At 36.0% G+C, this 22,070-nt stretch overlaps 1 protein-coding gene and 1 pseudogene across 1 annotated transcript; both read right to left on the bottom strand.

The window, feature by feature from the left end:
• Nucleotides 1-2,321: 2,321 nt before the first annotated feature.
• Nucleotides 2,322-4,115, bottom strand: LOC141668497 (transcription factor bHLH87-like). Its single transcript, XM_074475385.1, has 3 exons — nucleotides 3,903-4,115; nucleotides 3,661-3,792; nucleotides 2,322-3,571 (listed from the first exon to the last, which is right to left on the bottom strand). The coding sequence occupies exon 3, from the start codon at nucleotides 3,550-3,552 to the stop codon at nucleotides 2,344-2,346; it is 1,209 nt and encodes a 402-aa protein (XP_074331486.1). The 5' UTR covers nucleotides 3,553-3,571; nucleotides 3,661-3,792; nucleotides 3,903-4,115; the 3' UTR covers nucleotides 2,322-2,343.
• Nucleotides 4,116-5,152: 1,037 nt separating this feature from the next.
• Nucleotides 5,153-19,896, bottom strand: LOC141665217 (uncharacterized; annotated as a pseudogene).
• Nucleotides 19,897-22,070: the final 2,174 nt, after the last annotated feature.

Raw genomic sequence — 22,070 nt, 5'->3', positions numbered from 1 at the left:
TACGCTCTTGCAACTCCTTAATAGCAGCTACATCAATGATGGATTAATGCACTTCAAGAACCCATACGATTATTGCCCACATTCTAGAAATCACATACCTACATTCTCGCCCCACCAACGCGTTTTCATCATACTCATTCTCTCACCGTCACAGAGAAGGCCTGGTATGTCTTTTTCATTAGCCATTTAACACTTTGGCGTAAGCCTAATTTAGACTTTAGGTTAATCAAAAAAGATAAAAAAAAAAAAAAGGAGAGAAAAAATTAGAGGAAGGAAAAGGAGGGGAACAGAAGGACATTAGCAATTGTGCTTTTAGCACAAACAAAAAGGTCGTCCGAGGAGAACTAACGGTAAACCCCATTTTGCAGCAAATCTGATAATTAAGCCACACGACTTACAATTTCCTTAGTTGGGTCACACAATTTGCAGAAAATAAATAGTTAAGGTACACACTTTGTAGTTTACATTTTAGTAAATTAGGATTTTAGTTTCACTTTCAATAAAAAACTGTAATTCCGTAAATGTATCTAACACGAAAGTTTAATTTTTAATATACTATTGAAATTGAAATGCATTCTTAAACGGGTGAAAAATAATAATTTGTTCTAATATAATAGTCGTTTTGACTTTTAATACTTATGTAGTTCTAATATAATAGTCGTTTTAACTTTTAACAATTATTTAAAGAAGTAAAAAAAATGGTATTTTCATGCATTGTTTATAACTTTTCCCAAAATAAAATTCAATTATTTATATTTTTATTAAAAAAAATTAAAAAAAACAAAATACGAAATGCATTGATGTTATATCACAGTCATGGACGCATATTTAGTACTGTAATGAAGAAACCACTTGCTCACCAGTCACAAGTAGTTGCACCATCGCCCTCCACACTCAAAAAGAAGAAGAAGAGAGAATATATCATCGTATTGCAATTATTATATGTAAGCTGTAGGTAGTAACAACTAAACAATAAAGATTTTGTCCGTGTGAGACCCAACCTAATTAATTGGAATATTTGCACAGAGATGTTGCTTATGGGGCTCCCTATCTAGCCATCTCTCTATTATTTCTCAGCACCTTGAAACTGGGTATCAGAGTTTACTCCTTTAGACCCACTGCCACCGGTCTCTTTCTACAACTTGAAGAAAATTAAGGACCCTCGATCGATCTCTATATACATCTACTTATAAAAATGATTAGTGTACAATGTACTATGATTATCTGGTTATCCACTCCAGACAGCAACATATATTATCGAAAATCAACATTTACTTTTCTATTACGTGTGAAGATAAAATTACATGCCCGCGATGTAGGACGCTTGCAAGTTACCTCAACTCCAATAATAACAACTTGGTCGAAACAACATATTTTAAGCAATTTTATTTAAAAAAAACCCAGATACTCTATCCTGAAATTATTCGTCTAACAGAAGTTTCTATATTTAGTAAACCTCCGACGCACTTCTGATCCTCTTGCGTCCATTATTACAACCAAAATGCATGTGTGCGCATCTAATATAAAGTACTTTATCCTCAACGACAATGTAGAAACTCGTGGCTTCATTAGTAGTACTCCATAAACACTAATTTAACATGTAATGTTGTGTAAGGATTAGTTTAATGTCTAATACCGTAGCCGGCCAAAAGGAGAAGATTAAAACGAACAAGTGAAGGTCGATGGAGCACATGTGACTGAGGAATATTAGAGTCCTAATTTTCAAAATTTAGTGGAGATTTTCGAGGGGCACGCTCATAATCTGGATTGAATCAAGAAAACAGGACCACTGACTTCAATGGCTACAACAGAATCTATGTGTCCTCCACTTGCATTGCTTAGCTCCCATCAGATTAATTAATTAGAATTCTCAGAGAAAATGTTAGACCTTTTTAATTTACAAAGTACGTTTAAAAAGTTTTTGTCTCTTAATCCCTCTGATCTTACTAATCATACATGTTATAATTACAGATAAAAGAGTGTATCAGCAAGATCTTCCTGATTCAACTAAAATCATGATTGTGTACATTGTTTCTTAATTTTAAATTTGGTTGTTTTATATGCAAAAAGTACAAACAATACATAATGATGAAAAAACTTTATATATATCTTACTCCCTCCGTCTCTCCTCATTCCTTACATTGGGGTTGGGCACCGAGGTTAAGAAAAAGTGTAAATTAAAGAGAGGGACGGAGGGAGTATGATAAAGCAGCTCAGTTGACTTTAGAGTTGATCTTTGATGATGAATCCATGATTACGAGTTATTAAATTATATGTGGGGAAAAAGAAAATAAGAAGAAAGTTTCTGAAAGTAGGATTCATTTTGTGGCCTACTGGATTTGGTTAAGGTTTTGGGAAGGAGAAATTATGGGTGGTTTGCATGGGAAATGAGTGGTTGAAGGGGAATACAGAATGTTGAGGAAAAGGATAGAATTGAGTAGTGGTGATAGGACAATTTAGAAAATCAAATTTGTGGCCATGTGATTCCAATGCTTTAACTTGTGACCTGAGAAATTTTAAATAATTTGCAGCCTCATCTAGCATTGATGCTGTGTCCATCTTGTTTCCACCAGGAATCAGCCTTTGCAAAACCCTGATTTTCTCGCTTATTCTTTCCCTTCTTTGCCTCGCTGCAACTGTTTGTGGATCACTTGATATTTTCACATTCTTTCTCTTTGGCTTCTCAGCACCCTCCGGTTCTTCCATGTTCACTGGCCTAAAGGCCGCTGCTCTGTATATCATCTCCTTCATTTGTGCAATTGCCTCCGAGTCTGGCTCCTCATCGTTGTTAGATGAATCATGAAGCTGTTGAAAGTTGATGTTTGATGAACTCCGGTGCTCCAATCTTGGTTTTTTTAGTTTTGGCTGATCTTTGGATATGGGTCCAGAAAATTGATTATTCCCTTTTGTAGAACATTGAGAAATGGCTTCATTTGTTTCACTGATAAGGCTGCTACTGCTGCAGTGTCTAGCTTTGGATTTGGATGTGATGTTTTCTGAGTCTGCAGAAGGCATGGAACCAAGGTTCCATAACTTCTTGCAATCGGAGAAAAGGATGGAATTAATGTCATCATCTTCGAGTGATGTATCCGTATTGCTATTTGTTGCAGTTTGCAAGCAATCAAGCGACTCAAAAGATGAAGTGTTTGTTGAAGCTGTAGCCTTGCCATCAACATATTGCGGCTGGCCAAATACTGGAATACCTATATCAGCAATTAGGCCACTAAAAGGGTCCATTATTTGAGGCCCTGGTGAAGAAAAAAATTCTGCAGTACTGGAGGCTACTCCATAAGAACAAGACTTGGCCAGCAACTTCTCAGCAGCTAATCTTAAGGCTTCTTGGCTCCGCAAATAGTCAAAGCTTGCTACTTGTTGAACCATTTGATTTGATATCTGCTTTGAATTTGGACAAGTGAGTTCATGTGATGACTCAATATTCGAACCATTATTTACAGTAGCAAAGTTTTTGCCCATATCATTTATCTGATTGCTCCAGGGGAATGCTGCACTTGATACAGCCGGAGATGAGCACTCCCAACTCAAGTTATCCATGGAATTCTAGTTTGTATTCCTATAAAGAACAGATCACAACACTAGTTATCATCATAATTGTGCAAATTAATGATTAAAACAAGAAATGAGAAAGTGAAATAAAATTACCAGATAACAAGTGTAGTTGAATAACGTCTGCTTGGAAATATTGAACACAAAAAAAAATGGTTGGATTATTAAGGCTTTAGCTTCAGCCTTAATGTCAACTTGGATACAATCCACTTGGTAGCAGCTGTGATCCTGATCATGAAGAAACAGAAACATTGGTAACGTCAGTTGAACAACTAAATGTTGAGTAGTTTGCAGTTAAAACAGGAAGATTGAATTATATGCAACAAAATATAACTTACAGTGAGATAAGCAAAACATGCAGAATGCACTTGGGATGTGTGTGTTAAAGCTGCCAATGTGGAGTAAACTTGAAGTGTTAGGAGTTGGGGAGTATATGATTGCTGAAACTAGAGGGATTTTATTATTGTATTAGCCAAGATCTGGGGTGGTAATAATACTGTATTGAATAGTATTTGAATGTATTGGGAAAGAGATCAAATTTATAGGCCAGATTCAGCCACCAGGATTCGTGTCCGTGTACCTTAACATTGATGTGGCAGTACACGCGTGTATATGTAATAGAAACATTTAATCCTACGCGGTTTTATTTTATACAAGCATTAGATACTTGATGCATATTTTGGAAAATCTTGGCATTAGCTTTTACATTCTATTGCAGGATTAACATTGCATGCTCCAGCTTTGGTGAATAGGAGATTTTAATCATACGATGATATACATTTGTTTTAGACATCATTTCTAAAGTGGTGTGTTGAAAAAAAAAATTAGCTACTCAAATTAAAGTAGTGCACGGAAAAATATTAAATGCACCGAAAAAAAATGACATTTTGAAAGTTTCCTAATTATCTTTATTTATAAATATGACATGGATAAAAATTCACTATTTGTTGTGTCATATTATTTAGGATAATTTTTTTTTTAAAAATAACTAGCTTACCGAGCAGTTTTAGTTTTGTTAAAAATACGGCTCCACCACAGCTTACAAATTTGGTGAAATTTTTATTGTGAAATCATATTGATTGGCTTTTAAATTTTGATTCAAATAAAAAAAATTTATCAAAATAGTGTAAAAGTAAAATTTTGAAGATGTTCCTATAATTTGTAAACCAATTAGTGTTACACTTTAAGTGTACGTTTATGAAATTTTAAAATAAGTAACTTATGATTTAAATCAAATAAGTCACTGATAAGTAATAAGCTAATAAATGCTTATAAATTATAGAAGTGTTTGGATAATTTAACTTATAAGTCAGAATTTTTTTTATTTAAATAAACTAAAATAAATAATTTTTAAATATAATTATCTTAATTTATATATTTTAAGTTTGATTAACATTTAAAAAAATATATTTTAAAACTAAAATTGATAAAAAAAATGAAAAATAAAAAATAAGTTGAGCTAACATTCAACTTATCAACTTATGAGCTTATAAGTTATAAATTCAACTTTATAAGTTGGGTCGATAAATAAATACTCTAATACTGGTTTTAAGGCAATAAGTTGGCTTATAAGATTTGGCCGTAAAAAGAAGTTTTCAATTACACTAGCATTATGTGCAAATGGGTTGGGGAACATGAAAGACCTTGCAGTTAGCTAAGCTGTCTAATCCATGTGGCATTTGATAACTTTCAGCAGCTGCACAGTAGCTAAGTTAACTGTTGAAGTGAGCATGCCTGTATACATTTACCTGCCGAGTTTAAGATTACGAACAATCTTCTACTCTAATTTGAAGTCATTATTTTCTTTCTATTCAATATGAAGCAGCAAATAAAGATGGGGGCTAGGTAGCCGACTATGAACAACTCACTCACCAAGGTGGTCCCTGCATATATCTATTTGGGTTCCCACACGTGAAATAAGGCTTCCAATTCACAAGTGGCACAACATGAATGGAATTACAAGTGACGAGATTACGATTTCCCACATGGGGAGAGTTCTGACCGCAGTTTCACAGATAATCAAACGATTCACTCAAATTGATCAAGGGGACCATTCTTCCCTTGCTCACTTCCTACACTGTCTTCTTCCTTCTGTCCCTAATTCATCTGCATACCGATATCTCACCCCCTTCGGCATTTACTGTCTCAATTTTCTGTTATTCTCATTGCTGGATTTGTATGCCGGTCTCAGGTCATGACTAACCACAAACTACAAAAGGGAGATAAACCAAAATGTTATCATCTGCAATTCTTCCTCATATTATATATTTATTTATCACAGGCAAACCAATACTATATATCTACATTCTAGATGGCTCAAAACCGCCCTTTGTCCATGATCCAGTATTGAGATAAAACATTAATCATTTATTCAAATTAACAGCTTAATGTATTATGTAGCTAACTAAGCTTATTTCCATATACTAGCAGGGATGCGAGATGGAACATAATATGGAACTTGAAGCAATGTTCAGAATTCGGATAATGAAAGGCATTTTAAAAAATGTGGGAAGGGCATGCCATGCCAGCACAGAAAATGATGGGATGCAATAAGTTACGGGTTTTAACAGGGATGGCAAAGGTCCTGGCTTTCAGATGCATGAACAGTAGGGCAAAGTTGTGTCTTATTCTGTATTATTAATTAGCTGCGACACTAGAGGGCGAAAAAAAACAGGTGGGACGGATGAGGTTCTGACCATCTCTTCCAGAATGACTGGTCCTTTTCCCAAGCAAATTCTAGAACTAAATCTACAAATGGAAATGGCAGTCTATCTGTAGCAATAATCCTATATTTCTCAAATATAGCTCAACATGGTCATGACAATGACTGCAAGGGTCTGGTATACAAGCACCTTCATTTTGCAATAGTTTCAGATCAACAAAGCTTTACTTACACAATCAGTAGATACCTACTTGTCGTGACAACATTTGTCTGTCCTACATCCTAGGCAAAGTAGTTATATGTAGGGAAACTGCAATTAGATGTTGCTGTTGGAACAAACAGCATTTAAGTTTTTACATATTAAGTTTAACCAACTTTGTAATAGTTGTATTGGCAAAGTGGAGGCTTCAACTTTGTTAGAAATTGGAGAAGCAAAATGCCAAGATCTTTCAGGGTCCTACGAGCAGAACTGTTAGAAACTGTTAAAACATATTTATCCTTCCTCTTAAGATGGCTTCTGCTTTCCTGACCTGTTTTACAGGTCCTACAATGAATACCTATGTCATATGATTGTACATGAAATGGAATCGGTATTGTTGGACATATTACTAATACAATCCATAATTTTTCATTCTGTATATTAAAGCATGCATTATTAGCTTCTGTACTTGCATACTACGGACTTATGCTTTAATCAGGACAGTCAGTGTAATTGGCTAAAGAGAGACCCCACCTTTCGATGAGAGGGCGTCTTACGGTTCTCTTTATTACAAAGTGGAATTCTCATGCTCTATTGATATAATTTTTAAACTAATGGCTATAGTTCTAACCAATGTGGCTATCGACTCCCACCCGATAAAAGGGGATCAACTTGATTTAAACTTGTTTTTCCACTCGAACAAGCGTTTTGTTCGACAAGGAACTCTTGTCTATTAGACTTTCAATTCCCACTCGAAGCATTTTGTCTCAAGATGTCTAATGTTTTCATGTTCCTATCCTGGAACCTTTATGTTTGAACTAAAGATACATATTTAGGAGTACATACTTAAATACAGTGCCAGAACCCGGACTAGAAAGAAATCAGGGTAAACTGTAAAGTAATCTAATAATGAAATATCCATCAAACTATTTATTTTTTTTTGCGTAAATTTCTAATTCAGCCAGGATAAAATCTTTTTTTTACTATTATTTTCGGAAGTTAGCCGGGTGCCAGGCTGCTCCCCCCCCCCCCCTCCTCGGGTTCATTGCAAACTTGACAGTTAATATAAATAATTTTAAAAAATATATTGGTAATATTATGTTGACCTCAGCATAGATTGAATATCTAATATCAACTTATCAATTACCGATATAAATATTACCAATATATATTTTAAATATCAACTTATCAATTATTGAGTTGCTCGAACTCTATAAGTTCGACAATCTCGTGAACAAAACTCGAAATTTATTCGTTAATTACCCAATTTAACCCGAAACACAATTCCTGGACTTGTTAAGTTTTAAGCTTGGCTTAAAGAAAAAGCTTGAACTACTAGCTCGATAATTAAAAAGTAAACTAGGTTCAATTCACATTCCTATATAAGTTTGGTTAGGAGGGTTGACCTCATTTCAAATACTAGATGCATGTATGTTCTTTTGCAAACTAACCTTGTCCGGTGGTCCCTTGGTGCCTCCAATTATAATTGCAGCACTGCAAAGGCATCCAAACCAATTAATTAGACTAACTTTTTTTCGTAAAAAAAAACAAAATTAGAAGATGTTATGTGTGTGTGTGTGGAGAAGAGAGAGAGAGAGAGAGACTCACAGGACTCTTTGATTGACAGGATTGACGATCCATTTCTTCCAATGACATATCCCATACTTCCAGAAGGAACATCAAACACTGATATGATCTCCTCTTCTGGAGCATTCTCTCCCTCAATGAGGCTAGCTGTCAAAGCAATCAAACCTTAAAATTACCATTGCAGTTGTGTACACAACCTTGCCTGACTCAGAATTTTATACCATCATCAAAATAAAATTATGCGGATATAAATGCCGGTAGTTGCATGTAACACTAACACGTATACAAAAGATAAAACATAGCCAAATTGGGAGTAGTATCTAAGATTGTTGTTTCACAAGTGAAATTGGAAGACTGAAATTAACAGAACTACTCTGTGAAAATTATGCATCCATCTATTTAACAGTTTTGTAATGCACTCTGCATCTTCCCAATCCCTGTGCCTTAATTATGTGCTATACTTGATTGGAGGTCTGAGTACCACCAATTTTGATCTTCTAAAATTCCAGATTATCTAAAAATAACTAAAATCTTTTAATTCCACAGTCATATTCATCCAATATTGTCTACAATAGGTATATTGTAGTGTTACCATTCTGATGAATACCCAGTTTAGTAGTAGCAATATTGACCATGTAAAAGATATTGACAACACATTTTCCTCTATATCTATCAGTGTTGTAGCTTTTCGCATCAATATATACTCGCTGGGAAAGAGTTCTTACACCATAGACTGGGAGACGGCATACCATACCATATACTCGCTGGGAAAGATATTATTTCTTAAACTTTCTAAGGTTGATTTATTATCATGCGGTTAAGTGAATTCTTATTAACTTTATATAATAAGAAGGGAATTTTCTGACCACTTTGAACAATCCAACAATATCTTTAAAACGCATCAAGAACCAGTCCAATCTAGTACTATCAGTCACTGACACCAGTATTTCCAGAATCAAGTATGTGCGAATAGAACTGTTGTTGGTCCTAATCTAAAAACGGGATACATTCAACTGAACCATAATTTTTTTTGGATTCGTTGAGTGAAATGCTCTTAGCTTATACAAACAATTTATTTATGGATACAGTAGTCTGACTGAATTAGGAAACTATGGAAATATAAATAACATTATAAGGGTAAATTGCAGTTTGCATCCCCTAAAGATTTTACTTGCACATGAATGACCAAATGCAAGGTAGAAAGGACACCTGGCATAGATGGAACAGGTGGCCAATCTTCATTCATTATTATTGATGCAGAAACAGCGAGAAAAAAGAGCCCCGCAAACAGCAAGTTGCCACAAGGACTTTTCATTCAATTGTTCCATCATATTGTAGTATATGTAAGGGAGAAAGCGGACATCATCTGCAGCTGCCCTGACCATCAATGCGGACAAAGGTCTGTATTTCCAAAAATTAGGATCCTGGAGAGTGAAGAAGCATGCTAGATAAGCATAAAGATACATGTACATAACTGGAAAGGGGTAGGTATTAATATAAAAAGTTCTTAAATCAGGTCGTTTACATGTTGTACTACCAAAAATATAGTATGTGCATTCAGTGTGGTAGACTGGTTGTTCAGCGTCATCTTAACTCTGCTACAGAGAACGGGGGAGGGCACTGACCTACTGGGAAGGGGTAGAAAGATAATATTATTAAGGGAAACAGACAACTTTTGGGAGACCATTCTTAAAAGCTCATCTATACTAATTTAAATATAACTTCAAATATATAATATGTGAACTTGAGCTCAAAGGCATTCTTCTTTTTGTTGGTTCATAGTCCACACGGGGTTCTGGTCTTGTTTGTTACTTTATGTTCCGGAGTAAATTGATCCCTCGATCAAGTCCTAACTATAAATCTCTTAAGAGAAGAAGAGAAATCATTTTGATTCGAGGCGAAATCCTTCTCCGCCGTTACGGAGTTCTTCTGCTCTAATCTCCGAAATCGAAGGTCAGCTGACCGAGGAGTTAGTATTGATTCATGCAAAGATGCTCCTCTAAAGCTGGAATAAGGGATTGTCCACCTCACCGCCCCGCTGTTGGTAGTTTCAGTTAACCATGAAAAAAAAATCTTAAAGCTAATAATGAGAACTGTTATATCTACTACTAAATAATATTCTATATTTTAATATCTGTATTACTACTAAATGTCTAAGTTTTGAATCCCGTCATAACTTTTTGTCAGAATATTAGAATGTAACTTAATATTAGAATTATTTATTTACATTAGAAATATATATAATATAATTACTACAATCATATTATATTACTCCCTCTGTCCCTAAAAACGTTTCCCATTTGTGTTGGACACGTTTGCCAATGCACACTTTTGATTGTTAATATTTTTAATTTCATAGAAGTATTAAATATAAAAATTTCACTGTATTAAAGTATTCATAAATACGAATCCAACAAGATCACTCATGACTATATTTGCTTTTATAGATTAGATGTAAATTAGTAGTCAATCGCTTACCGTGAACAGTGTAAAAAGTCAAAATGGGAAACGTATTAAGGGACGGAGGGAGTATAAGATATTAAAGAAGACCATGAAGTCGTGCATCGCACAGTATGAAGTTAGTTTTCATTTGATTCAGACATGCTAAATAACTAAACTATGTCTAGAAAACTGATGCAATATATAAAGGTAAGTGATGAGTATGAATTCAATACAAAACCGATCAACAAATCCACTAGGAACTAAACTATGTCTATTAAACTGATGCAATATATGAAGGTAAGTGATAAATATGAATTCAATACAAAACAATCAACAAATCCACTAGGAAGTCGCAGAAAGATTTTTTGCTGACCTCTCGTAAAAGGGTCCGCACTTCTTTCTTTTCAACATATGATATACCTACAAAGTTCCAAGCTCAAAATTAATAAGTTGGGAAAGGCATACAAAAAAATACAGCCAAGCATCAAGTGGCATGAGGTGTTTGCTTCTGATTACTGCAAGTCTATAACAAATACTAACAGACAACATGAGACTAGAACTTCTGTTTACACATTGATACAAGGCCTATATAGCGAAATATCTCTTCTACGCTCTTTTTGTCGATTTGACCCCTGGTAAAGGCCCAACCTTCCGTCCCATAAAGTAGTATTGGCCTAATACCATTTCTGTTTAACGTTCATTTTCTTTGTGGGATATTTACATCAAATAGAACCATAACTGCACTTCTCCATTTCAACCAATGTGCTTGTATTCTACAATATATGCCACAATCTCTATCTCCATCCTTTTGCAGTATAGGTCCTAGGACTAGACGACTAGTAGATGTGTGCTTAACTACTTTAAATCTCCAATAAAAAAAAAGATGTTTGATAACATAAGTTCCAGAAAAATACTTTGGCCGATAATAAGAGATAGGGTTGTAGGTATCTTAATTCTTATTAGAATTTAGAAGTGCGAGCGAACAAACAAATTAGACATTTAGTTTCAGTGAAATCTACCAAACAAAGAAGACATTTAGTTTCAGTGAAATCTACCAAACAAAGAAGACAAAAAGTCCCACGTGCTCTACAAAATAAGTACACCACAAAACTGCAAAAGTTTTGATGATCAAAAGGCTCCTCACACCAAACAATACCAATCATTTATAAATTCCAACTTTGTAACAAGGCTCTGCCTCAGAAGTATTAACTTCACATTTTCAATCCTCAAGTGTTGAAGAACCTTTTCACAAGAAATTAATCACTTCAAAAATTTGAAACTAGAAAATTCCTAAAATGTCCAAGTTCACGTTATCAAAACATTTTCCAGCATGATGCAACAAAAGCATGAGGACTCCCTACGTTCATTTTTCATCTACGAATATGAAACACATAATAGGGTGAAGTCAATCACCATTATACTACCAACACAGTGAAAAAAAAATTTGGTTGAAGTACTAATTTTGTACCACAATAATGTGGATCGCCAAGGAGGCGAAGAAAAGAAATATAATCTTTTACTGCATTTCCTGAGTTACATTGCTTCTCTATCAGATAATAAGCAACCTGCAGATATAGGAGAAAAATGAAGGGATCAACACACCCCATGATAATAAAAATCTTCATTATTGGGTCAGAACATGCAACTATAATCAGCAACAATGCAGCATCATGTCTAAATAACAAGTTATCTTACCCTACAATTTAAAATGATGTCCAAGAGGGGAAGGAAACGACAGAAGATATACCTCAAAGTGCAAATAAGAGACTTGTACCTGGGTGTCAACGACATTATGTAGCTTGATGCCAAATTGAAAAAACAATATCTGCATTGGGCTCACAATATTCAGATACACAAATAAAGGGATAACCAATATTAAAATGTAGGATCACAGAATCTCTTGAGACCTCACTATCATGTTTGCAGTCATGAATAACTTGTTATGTAGCGAGACTCAAGAGCAGGTTTACAGGCTTCCATTAGTACTTTTCCACCTTGAATAACATCGATTAGATATATTGCATCTATAAAAGCAAGCTGTAGAAAGGCAACGGTGATAGGCTCCTGAGTTCTGGATCGAGTTACGGGACCTTTTACCGTGAAGTCTTGGTCGATTCTTTCCCTTAAGGGGGTGTTATTCTTATTCTTCCTACCTCTCCCTATGTTTGCTTAATTACAAAGAATAGGAAAATACTGAGAGCTCAGTTAGAGAGAGCTCACACACTGATCTCATTTGATATTTGATAAGGAATATTTTTTTCCCTTTTCTTATTTCTCAATGAACCTTTAAATACTTACAAGGAAAAAGCTAATAATCAGCAGCTACTAGCAATAATTCCGCTTCTAACAAATAGCCTGAAAATCTGCATCAATTAGCAATAAATCTGCTACTTTTATGAAGCTAGAAATCTGTAACTAAAAATCTGCAATCAAACAGAATCTTCTCCCATAATTCTAGCTTACTTGTTTTGACTGCGTCTCTTGTAATAATGACGAAAAGGAACCACTGGACACTTTGTTGTTGACCAGGTGTATTACTTGTAACATTACTCCTTTCCTCCAAAAAGCGTTTGACCTCAAGCGCGAATGTTGGATATTGTTTCTCAATAAGTTGAGCTGATTCCCTTGACGCTTCAGAAGGAGATAAGCCATCCCAATGAATTAGAATATGATACTCTCCTGCAATAATCTTTTTGTCCAGTACAGCTTTTGGGCTTGGCAGAACTTCCCCTTGGTGAATATCTGGATACGTAGGTGATGTCTCATCAATAGATCCTTGAATTTTTTTTAAACAGGAGACATGAAAAACTGGGTGTATTTTGACTGCTTGAGGAAGTTGAAGACGATAAGCTACAGTCCCAATTTTTGCTTGTATGGTAAATGGGCCATAATATCGAGGAGAGAGTTTTTTGTTCCTGTTAGACGCTAGAGATAGTTGCCGATAAGGTTGTAACTTCAGCAACACCAGATCACCGACTTCAAAGTGCACTTCCCTGTGAGATTTATCATAGTTATTCTTCATGATATCTTGGGCTTGCAATAGTCTATCACGAATTCCCGATACAATCTGGTCTCGAATTTTGAGTTCCTGCTCCACAGCTTCCACTCGACTTAGCCCAGAACAATAATTTAGAAGGCGAGGTGGTGCTCTCCCATAAACGACTTCAAAAGGAGTTGTTTTCAGAGAAGAATGATAGCTAGTATTATAGCAATACTCAGCCCAAGAAATCCATTGCATCCACTTGCGGGGCTGATCACTGGTAAAACAGCGTAAGTAGACTTCAATGGTGCGATTAACGACTTCTGTTTGTCCGTCACTCTGTGGGTGATAGGCTGAACTAAAAGTTAACTTTGTTCCACTCAATTTGAAGAGTTCTGTCCAAAAGGAGCTTGTAAAAATGACATCTCTATCACTCACAATTGTTTCTGGCAGGCCATGCAACTTGAATATATGATCGAAAAACATTTTTGCCACTGAGATTGCAGAATATGGGTGAGACATGGGAATAAAGTGTGCATACTTTGAAAAGCGATCCACTACGACTAGCAAAACATATTTCCCAAATGAAGGTGGCAAGGCATCAATGAAATCCATTGAAATATCAGCCCATACTTGCAAGGGAACTTGCAAAGGTTGTAGCAAACCAGCTGGTTGTAAATGCTCAGATTTGTTCTTTTGACAAATTGCACAACACCTGATGAAATCTTGGATATTTTTCTTCATTCCAGACCAATAAAAGTCAGATGCTATGCGAAATAGAGTCTTTTGGTATCCTTCGTGGCCTTGGTTATGCAGCGCTGAAATAACAACTTGGATGAGAGGGGAATTAGAATCCAAATATGCTCTCTTTTTGTAGAATATCAGTCCATTATTATATGACCATTGTGGTGGTAATTTTCCCAACTTGATATTGTTGATAATGGACTGCAATGGTTGGGTAGTTTCTACCTCCTCCATCAAGGCTTTGAAAAGTTCTAGTTGTGGCCCAGAAATTGCTGCAATCAGTCCGACATTGTCATCTCTTCGCGACAAGGCATCTGCCACTCGATTCTCCCTGCCTGCCTTATACTCCACTTGAAAATCGTAACCCAAGAGTTTGCTTATCCAGTGTTGTTGAGGGGATGTACTGATTCGTTGATCAAGTAGATACTTGAGACTGAAATGATCTGTACGGATTATGAATTTTCTTCCCCATAAATAAGGTCTCCAATGTCGAATAGCTTGTGAAAGCGCAATGAGTTCCTTTTCATAAGTCGGGAGCTTGATGTGTCATTGAGCCATTGGTTTGCTGTAAAAGGCAATGGGTCTGCCTTCTTGTTGTAACACCGCCCCCATTCCATAATCAGAAGCATCACATTCAACAGAAAAGTCTTTTTCAAAATTGGGTAATGCCAATACCGGGGTCGTTGTCATGGCACGCTTTAAGTGTTCAAATGCAGCCATTGATTCTCTAGTCCAAGTGAAGGAGTTCTTCCGCAACATATTGGTTAAAGGTGCTGCAATCAAGCCATAATTATGTACGAACTTTCTGTAGTAACCGGTTAGGCCGAGGAATCCTCTAAGAGCTCGAATAGTTGTTGGTTTAGGCCATTGAGTCATAGCCTCAATCTTTTCAGCATCTGCCATCACTCCCTCTGCTGATATAATATGGTCGAGATAAGAGATCTTAGATTGAGCCAATGAGCATTTAGATTCCTTTAAAAATAACTCATTTTGTTGTAAGATAGAAAAAACCATTCGTAAATGGTTTAAATGGTCAGCCCATGTGCGGCTATAGACGAGTATGTAGTCGAAGAAAACAAGAACAAACTTACGAAGATAAGGCTGGAATACTTCATTCATTAAAGCTTGGAATGTAGAGGGCGCATTGGTAAGTCCAAATGGCAACACCAGAAACTCAAAATGCCCATGATGCGTCCGAAATGCTGTTTTCTCCACATCAGGTAGGTGCATGCGAACTTGGTGGTATCCAGATTTTAAATCCAGCTTTGAGAAGTATGTTGAGCCGTATAATTCTTCGAGAAGTTCATCAATGACTGGGATTGGGAATTTATCCTTAATTGTTTGAGCATTCAAGGCACGATAATCAACACAAAATCGCCACGAATTGTCCGCCTTCTTAACAAGCAAAACTGGAGATGAATAAGGAGAATTGCTTGGTCTGATTATTCCCTGTTTTAGCATCTCTTCGCACTGCACTTCAATTTCATCTTTCTGCATATGTGGGTAGCGGTAAGGTCTCACCACTACTGGGCCTGATCCGGATTCCAGTGATATTATGTGATCACATGCACGAGGAGGGGGTAGACCAACTGGTGTCTTAAATATGCCATGAAATTCTGAGCACAATTGCTTCAAATTCAGCTCTCGTTCCGCTTCTAATTTCATAGTTGAGAGAGATGGTTCTGACTTTTGAGCGGGATCCATAAGACCATGCAACTCTACTTGTTTACCGTTCCAATTAAATTTCATCTTCATTGTTGCAAAATCCCAACATATTGGCCCCAATGTCTTGAGCCAATTGACACCTAATACAGCACCAAACCCACATAAAGGAAGTAAAAATAAATCAAAAGAAAATTTTTGATTACCCACTTGTATTGGAAGCTCTCTGCAAAATCCCAGGCTATTCAATTTCTATCCATTTGCTACCATGACTCGAAGGTTTTCCTTGGGTTCAACTTTGATTTGAAGCTGATGCATTAGAGATTCGTTCACAAAACTATGAGTAGATCCTGAATCAATGAGGACCACCAAGGGGTGCCCATTTATGCTTCCCTCTACTTGCATCATCTGATTGTTCAGTGTTTCTGAAATTGCGTGGAATGAGATTTTTGGGTCAGTTTCTGGTACACCTTCCTCGTCAAAACCTTCTAACCAAAACAACCGTTTACACTTGTGTCCAACTTCATATTGTTCATCACAGTTAAAACACAATCCCTTAGACCTGCGTTCCTCCATTTCTACTCGCGAGAGCCTTTTAATAAAAGGAGTTTTAGGACCTCCTGCACCATAAAAAGTGACATGACTTTTACGAGGTTGGGCAACATCTTCCTTCCCCTTTCCAGTACGCCGCTCATAAAGTCGGGCCAGGCTCATGGCTGTGGTCAAATCTGGTGGGTTGTGAAGCTCAACTTCAACTGCTATGGCTTCCCTCAAACCGCTAATGAATATCTCTTTCTCCTGTTCAGTGGTCAGAGATGTGGTTTGCGCAGAAAGTCTTTCAAATTGCCTCTGATATGCCTCAACCGTTTCTGTCTGTTTTAATTTAGATAGCTCTCCCAGTTTACTACTTCTGATTGGAGGCCCAAACCTCAAGTGACATTGGTTCTTGAAATCATCCCAAGATATATTTGGTCGATCTCTTTTTAGCTTCAGATACCACAATTGTGCATCTCCTTCAAGGTGGAACGAAGCCAGCACTACCTTGTCCTCTTCTATAGTCCTCTGATGGTGAAAAAAGTTATCGCAGCAGCTTAGCCACACCAACGGATCAACAGTGCCATCATAACGAGGAAAATCTAGTTTTGTATATCTAGCCACGAAGTTGTTTCCATCTGTGTTGGTCTTGTCAGATTGATTTCTGGGTTCTCGAGGTGTTCGTTGGGAGCTTCCTCCAGTTGATTCTCGGTCATGTCCACGAGAATGCACGGTCTTCGCAAGTTGTTCCAGTTGAGCAGTCATGTGCTGATGTCTTGCTTGGTTGGCTGCTTGCTCTGATTTGTAGACATTAAGGAATTCCTCAAATTGTTGTTGCAAAGTGCGTTGTTCCCCCATAACTACTGGCTCTGATACCAATTTGATAGGCGCCTGAGTTCTGGATCGAGTTACGGGACCTTTTACCGTGAAGTCTTGGTCGATTCTTTCCCTTAAGGGGGTGTTATTCTTATTCTTCCTACCTCTCCCTATGTTTGCTTAATTGCAAAGAATAGGAAAATACTGAGAGCTCAGTTAGAGAGAGCTCACTGATCTCATTTGATATTTGATAAGAAATATTTTTTTCCCTTTTCTTATTTCTCAATGAACCTTTAAATACTTACAAGGAAAAAGCTAATAATCAGCAGCTACTAGCAATAATTCCGCTTCTAACAAATAGCCTGAAAATCTGCATCAATTAGCAATAAATCTGCTACTTTTATGAAGCTAGAAATCTGTAACTAAAAATCTGCAATCAAACATAATCTTCTCCCATAATTCTAGCTTGCTTGTTTTGACTGCGTCTCTTGTAATAATGACGAAAAGGAACCACCTGGACACTTTGTTGTTGACCAGGTGTATTACTTGTAACAAACGGCTACATATCATTTAACTTTACCTGTTAGATATTTAAAATTTGGAATTTTAACTCAAATCAGATATATCGAAACAAAACATAGCTACATAAGTTTGTTTAGAAGTTGAAGATATCAATTACAAATGGCAAAACAGAGTTTATTAAGTCGGTAAGTGTTAAAAGTGACTTTGCTAGTTTAAACGTATTTTATTTTTAAATGAAACAGATGAACCTTTCGGATTCTAAGCATTTCAAAAGAAAGACGGTCTTTTAAAGAAATCTATGAACTAGTATTACAAGTGAACCAATTTTATGTTGTAATTCTGCATAGTAGAAGGAAGACAGTAATTCTCTAGCCTTAAATGACAGTTAAGGTAAACATGGAAAACCTTTCTATTATATGTTACAAATATACTTTATATCTGTAAGATAAATTCATACTATTCCTTATAATAACAACTTGTCTGGTGGCTGATTGTTTTGTATGTTATCCCATTTGTACATAATAAAAGAAGATACAGATTACTGAGGGAAACCAAGATATCATCCTAAGACCTCTATATTACAAGCTTATGGAAGTATCAGTATATAAGGTCTTTAACATTCTTTCAAATGGAGATTAGTACATTCTTTCTCAGTTTGTCGGTGCATATATATAAAATCATAAATATGCAAGTATCTTCAGAAGTAAATACTCTACTCGTGGAATATATACACATATTAAATTGTCTTACATAAAAAGATGATAATTCCATACCTGTGGATTATCAAAATTGACAGTAGTAAAAGTCCATTAAATGAAAATGAAGAATACTCAGTGAACTATGTGAAAGTTTATATAAAAGAGAATCTAAAATAGGCAAAAGACCTGCATGATGGAATGTGTTCCATAGCGACAGAGATCAACACCCTCACAATCAAATCCAACGATAAAATTGTCTCTTAGCAGAGGGATACAGAAATTCGGATGGGAGTTGAGATGCATGGGTGACTAGATGAATCTGTGCTGAAGAAAGAAGGTCTTCTGGGTTTTTACCACCTGTAAGGATACAAGGCGGTAACTATTAGCAAACACAAACCACTGATGTATAAGTTATTTATGTCGTCCCCACTCTGTGTCCAGCTTTTATAGCATAAGCCATATACAGGTGCGAAAACAAAATTTAGATTAAAAATAAAATGAAGGGCATAGTTCTACTCCGGGAAAAGGAAGTAACTTATATGGTACCCTTAAAGAACTATGATCACAGTTTAAAGAGAACGTAATATTCTTAATCCGCTTGAAAAAAAAGTAAAGCAATTAAACAGTATAAAGTTAACAGTTTTATAACAATGGAACTTGACGAGTAAATAGACGATTCCAGGTTAGGGCATAGCAAAAGTAGCTCCCAAAGCTATTTAAGAATATTTGGAGCAAAAATGTTTATTAAGTATTCTCACGATTCTTACGGAAGACGAGCAAGTGTAGTATTCCAGAAACATCTTGGTGTCAAATAAGCAAAAGTTTGCAGATAACCTCAATGTGCCAAGTAACTGACCATTGTAAGGCATATCTAGCATAAGCTCAATAATTTAAGAAAAACTAATAACAGTGCTTTAAATTCAAGTGTCTGATAATATTGCAACATTAAAAGGGAAGTATTTACTAGCCCATGATAATTAAATAAATGTATAACCCCCCCCCCCCCCCCCAACTGTGTATAAATTCAAATGTCTACAGAGCAAATCATACTTTGCCTACACTCTGAAAAAAACAGTAAAGCTCAAGGTTTACGACTTTACGCAGTCAAGCCCTTGCGTTTTATTATCAAGAGACTGGTTCCAGGGTTTGAACATGTGACCTAACAGATAACAATTTAGGCCAAGCACAACTTATTAGAATAATTACAAACAAGTGAAAGGGAGAGTTAAACAAATCAAAAACACAAACACAGAGTGAGACAATTAGTACAAAATAAGGGACTAGAATCAAAGTACAGAAAGCTATAGCAAAAGAACAAAATTACAAAACCCATCTCAAACAAGTGACACTGATGAAAATACATCAGAAACACATAAATTTAGGAAATACTAATAGTAAGTGAAAAAGGAAAAGACCTGTGGTCTGTGGAGGCAGGGAGAGGAATGCATGTCTGGGTGGGAAATATACTCGCAATCGCAAACGCCATTTTATTTATCACTAGCTAACTAATAAACATCAACAGCAAACTTATTATTAGCCTTCTATTATCTTCATGAAAGAGAGAGAGAGAGAGAGAGAGTACTTCTCAGACCATGATGTTGTACAATTACCACATTTTCCCCCTAATCAAAAATACTACAACCCCTTCTGCTACTCCTGAGAAAAAAATAATTAGCCAAAATAAATGTCTCAAAACTCACACGTAAAAGAGAAAAAGAAAATCTACCCAGTACCTATTGGCTTTTGATGCAAGCTTCTTCTTTTTTTGTAAGGGGCTTTTTACGCATGCTTTGTTTATTTTTTTTTTTAAATATGACTTAATTGCAGTTAATTAGTCTCAACTATTTTTTTTTCACATAAAAATAGTTTAATTATGGAAATTAGTACGGGAGTGGCTTAATAGTAATTTTTTAAGCACACAATAGCGATTCGTCAATTGGGTTACACGGACATTAGAATATTAATGGTAAAAATGTAAATAAAAGTTTGAACAGCTATATACTTACAGAATACGGTTTGTATTTGTATATCCCTAAATTATTTTTGAAAAACTCCTAAAATTTAAACATGTATTTCAACTTGAGGGCAAATTAATAAGTTGAAATGAGTCTGATATTGAGAGCTCATTATCCTTCCAAACTTCATTCTCAATCGAATTTATTTAAGATTTATCAAGTCATAACAGATGTTGATCAGATTATTGTTGAGTTTGTGATCAAGAACATTGAGTATGAGATCATTATTGATGAGTTGGGTGGACGAGACCAAAAGTGGCAAGAGTGTTTGAGGAAAATATAATTTAAAGAGAGTTTGTTAGAGGTTTTGGAATCAAAAAGGTTGATTCTATTGAATGGGAATGATGTATTAGGATACAGAGTTGAGAGTTGGTACACTGATGAAAGAAAACACAAGAGTGGAGAAATGACATTTGAGAATTGCTTTCAGGTGGATAAAAATGAGGTCGGCACTCTTTTGGTAGCTCAAGAAATTTCGGTACATCCTTACAATAATTATAGGGATTTCCAATGGTGTGCCCAAGGGCACACAATAGTCACTAACTCCTATATAAATGGGCTCTTCTTATTGGTGGTTGAATAATAAATATTAGTGGCTGTAACGCCCCCAAATCCGGGGTCAGGAACCTGGGTCATCACACAATCCTTCAATCATGTGTAACCTGCATTAACTCGATAATCCGATAATCCAATAATTCCATATCACGGACCCCCAATCTCACACACTCACAAGTTATAGCCTTTGAAACGACATACAATAAGTATCATCTGTTATTAAAACTCAAATGTACTTTACAGGATCTCAAACAATTGTTCATAACCTCTACATGAAGTTACAATAATTACGACTGATATCTTATACATATCTGATACTCTGGCACACCTGAGACAAAGCTTCCAAGGATTCTCCCCATGACTGCAAGCGACTAAGTCCCACACCGCCATACTGGTTATCTGTTGTGTTGTGTCAATTAAAAGAAAGCAAGAGTGAGCTATAATGCCCAGCATAATAATGTACAGTGTGAAAATGACTGTATGATAAACTCACGTAAAATATCATATATGATAATTACGTTTTATTCAAAAATAGTTTTCCTTGGTGACACACACCTTCTCATGAAAACAATTCTTTAGTGAATTTTATTATCCTGCGAATACCTTAATGGTAAACCCAGCACCTAGGCTTGGGTTACGGTATTACATCACAATTCCAATTGGAAGAATAGGACATTCGTTGGAGCCACCGCATACGATGATCAGTCGTACTATGATAAAAGTAACCTTTTCTACTAGTAGAAGGACGACACCTTCGTATCCCAGTTATCACTCTTGCCGCATACGTGCTATGTGTCCTCATTTCGGGTATACACACACTTCGCAGGTCCTTAGGTACATATTGTACCGTCTCCTACGGTACCAGTAGTCTATCCAATACACGAAATACTTGGATCCTACCCCTCCCTTGTCCTTTAGGAAATCCTATCATATCTCGAGAACTCGAACCACATCGAAGTTCCCCCAAGCGTTTTGCTTGTTGATAGGCATAGCTTTACTCATATATATATATAGAGAGTAATTGGCAGTTTGTAACCCACTTTTATTTTCATTTTTGCGATTTGGGTCTACATTATTTTCTCTGTCAACA

This window comes from Apium graveolens, chromosome 6 (genome assembly GCF_009905375.1).
Source record: "Apium graveolens cultivar Ventura chromosome 6, ASM990537v1, whole genome shotgun sequence".
NCBI lineage: Eukaryota > Viridiplantae > Streptophyta > Magnoliopsida > Apiales > Apiaceae > Apium > Apium graveolens.
This window is presented reverse-complemented; position numbering and strand designations above follow the sequence as displayed.

Bases quoted from the DNA above. Each gene is read 5' to 3' on its own strand.
- LOC141668497 (XM_074475385.1), bottom strand. From the start codon at position 3,552: ATGGATAACTTGAGTTGGGAGTGCTCATCTCCGGCTGTATCAAGTGCA.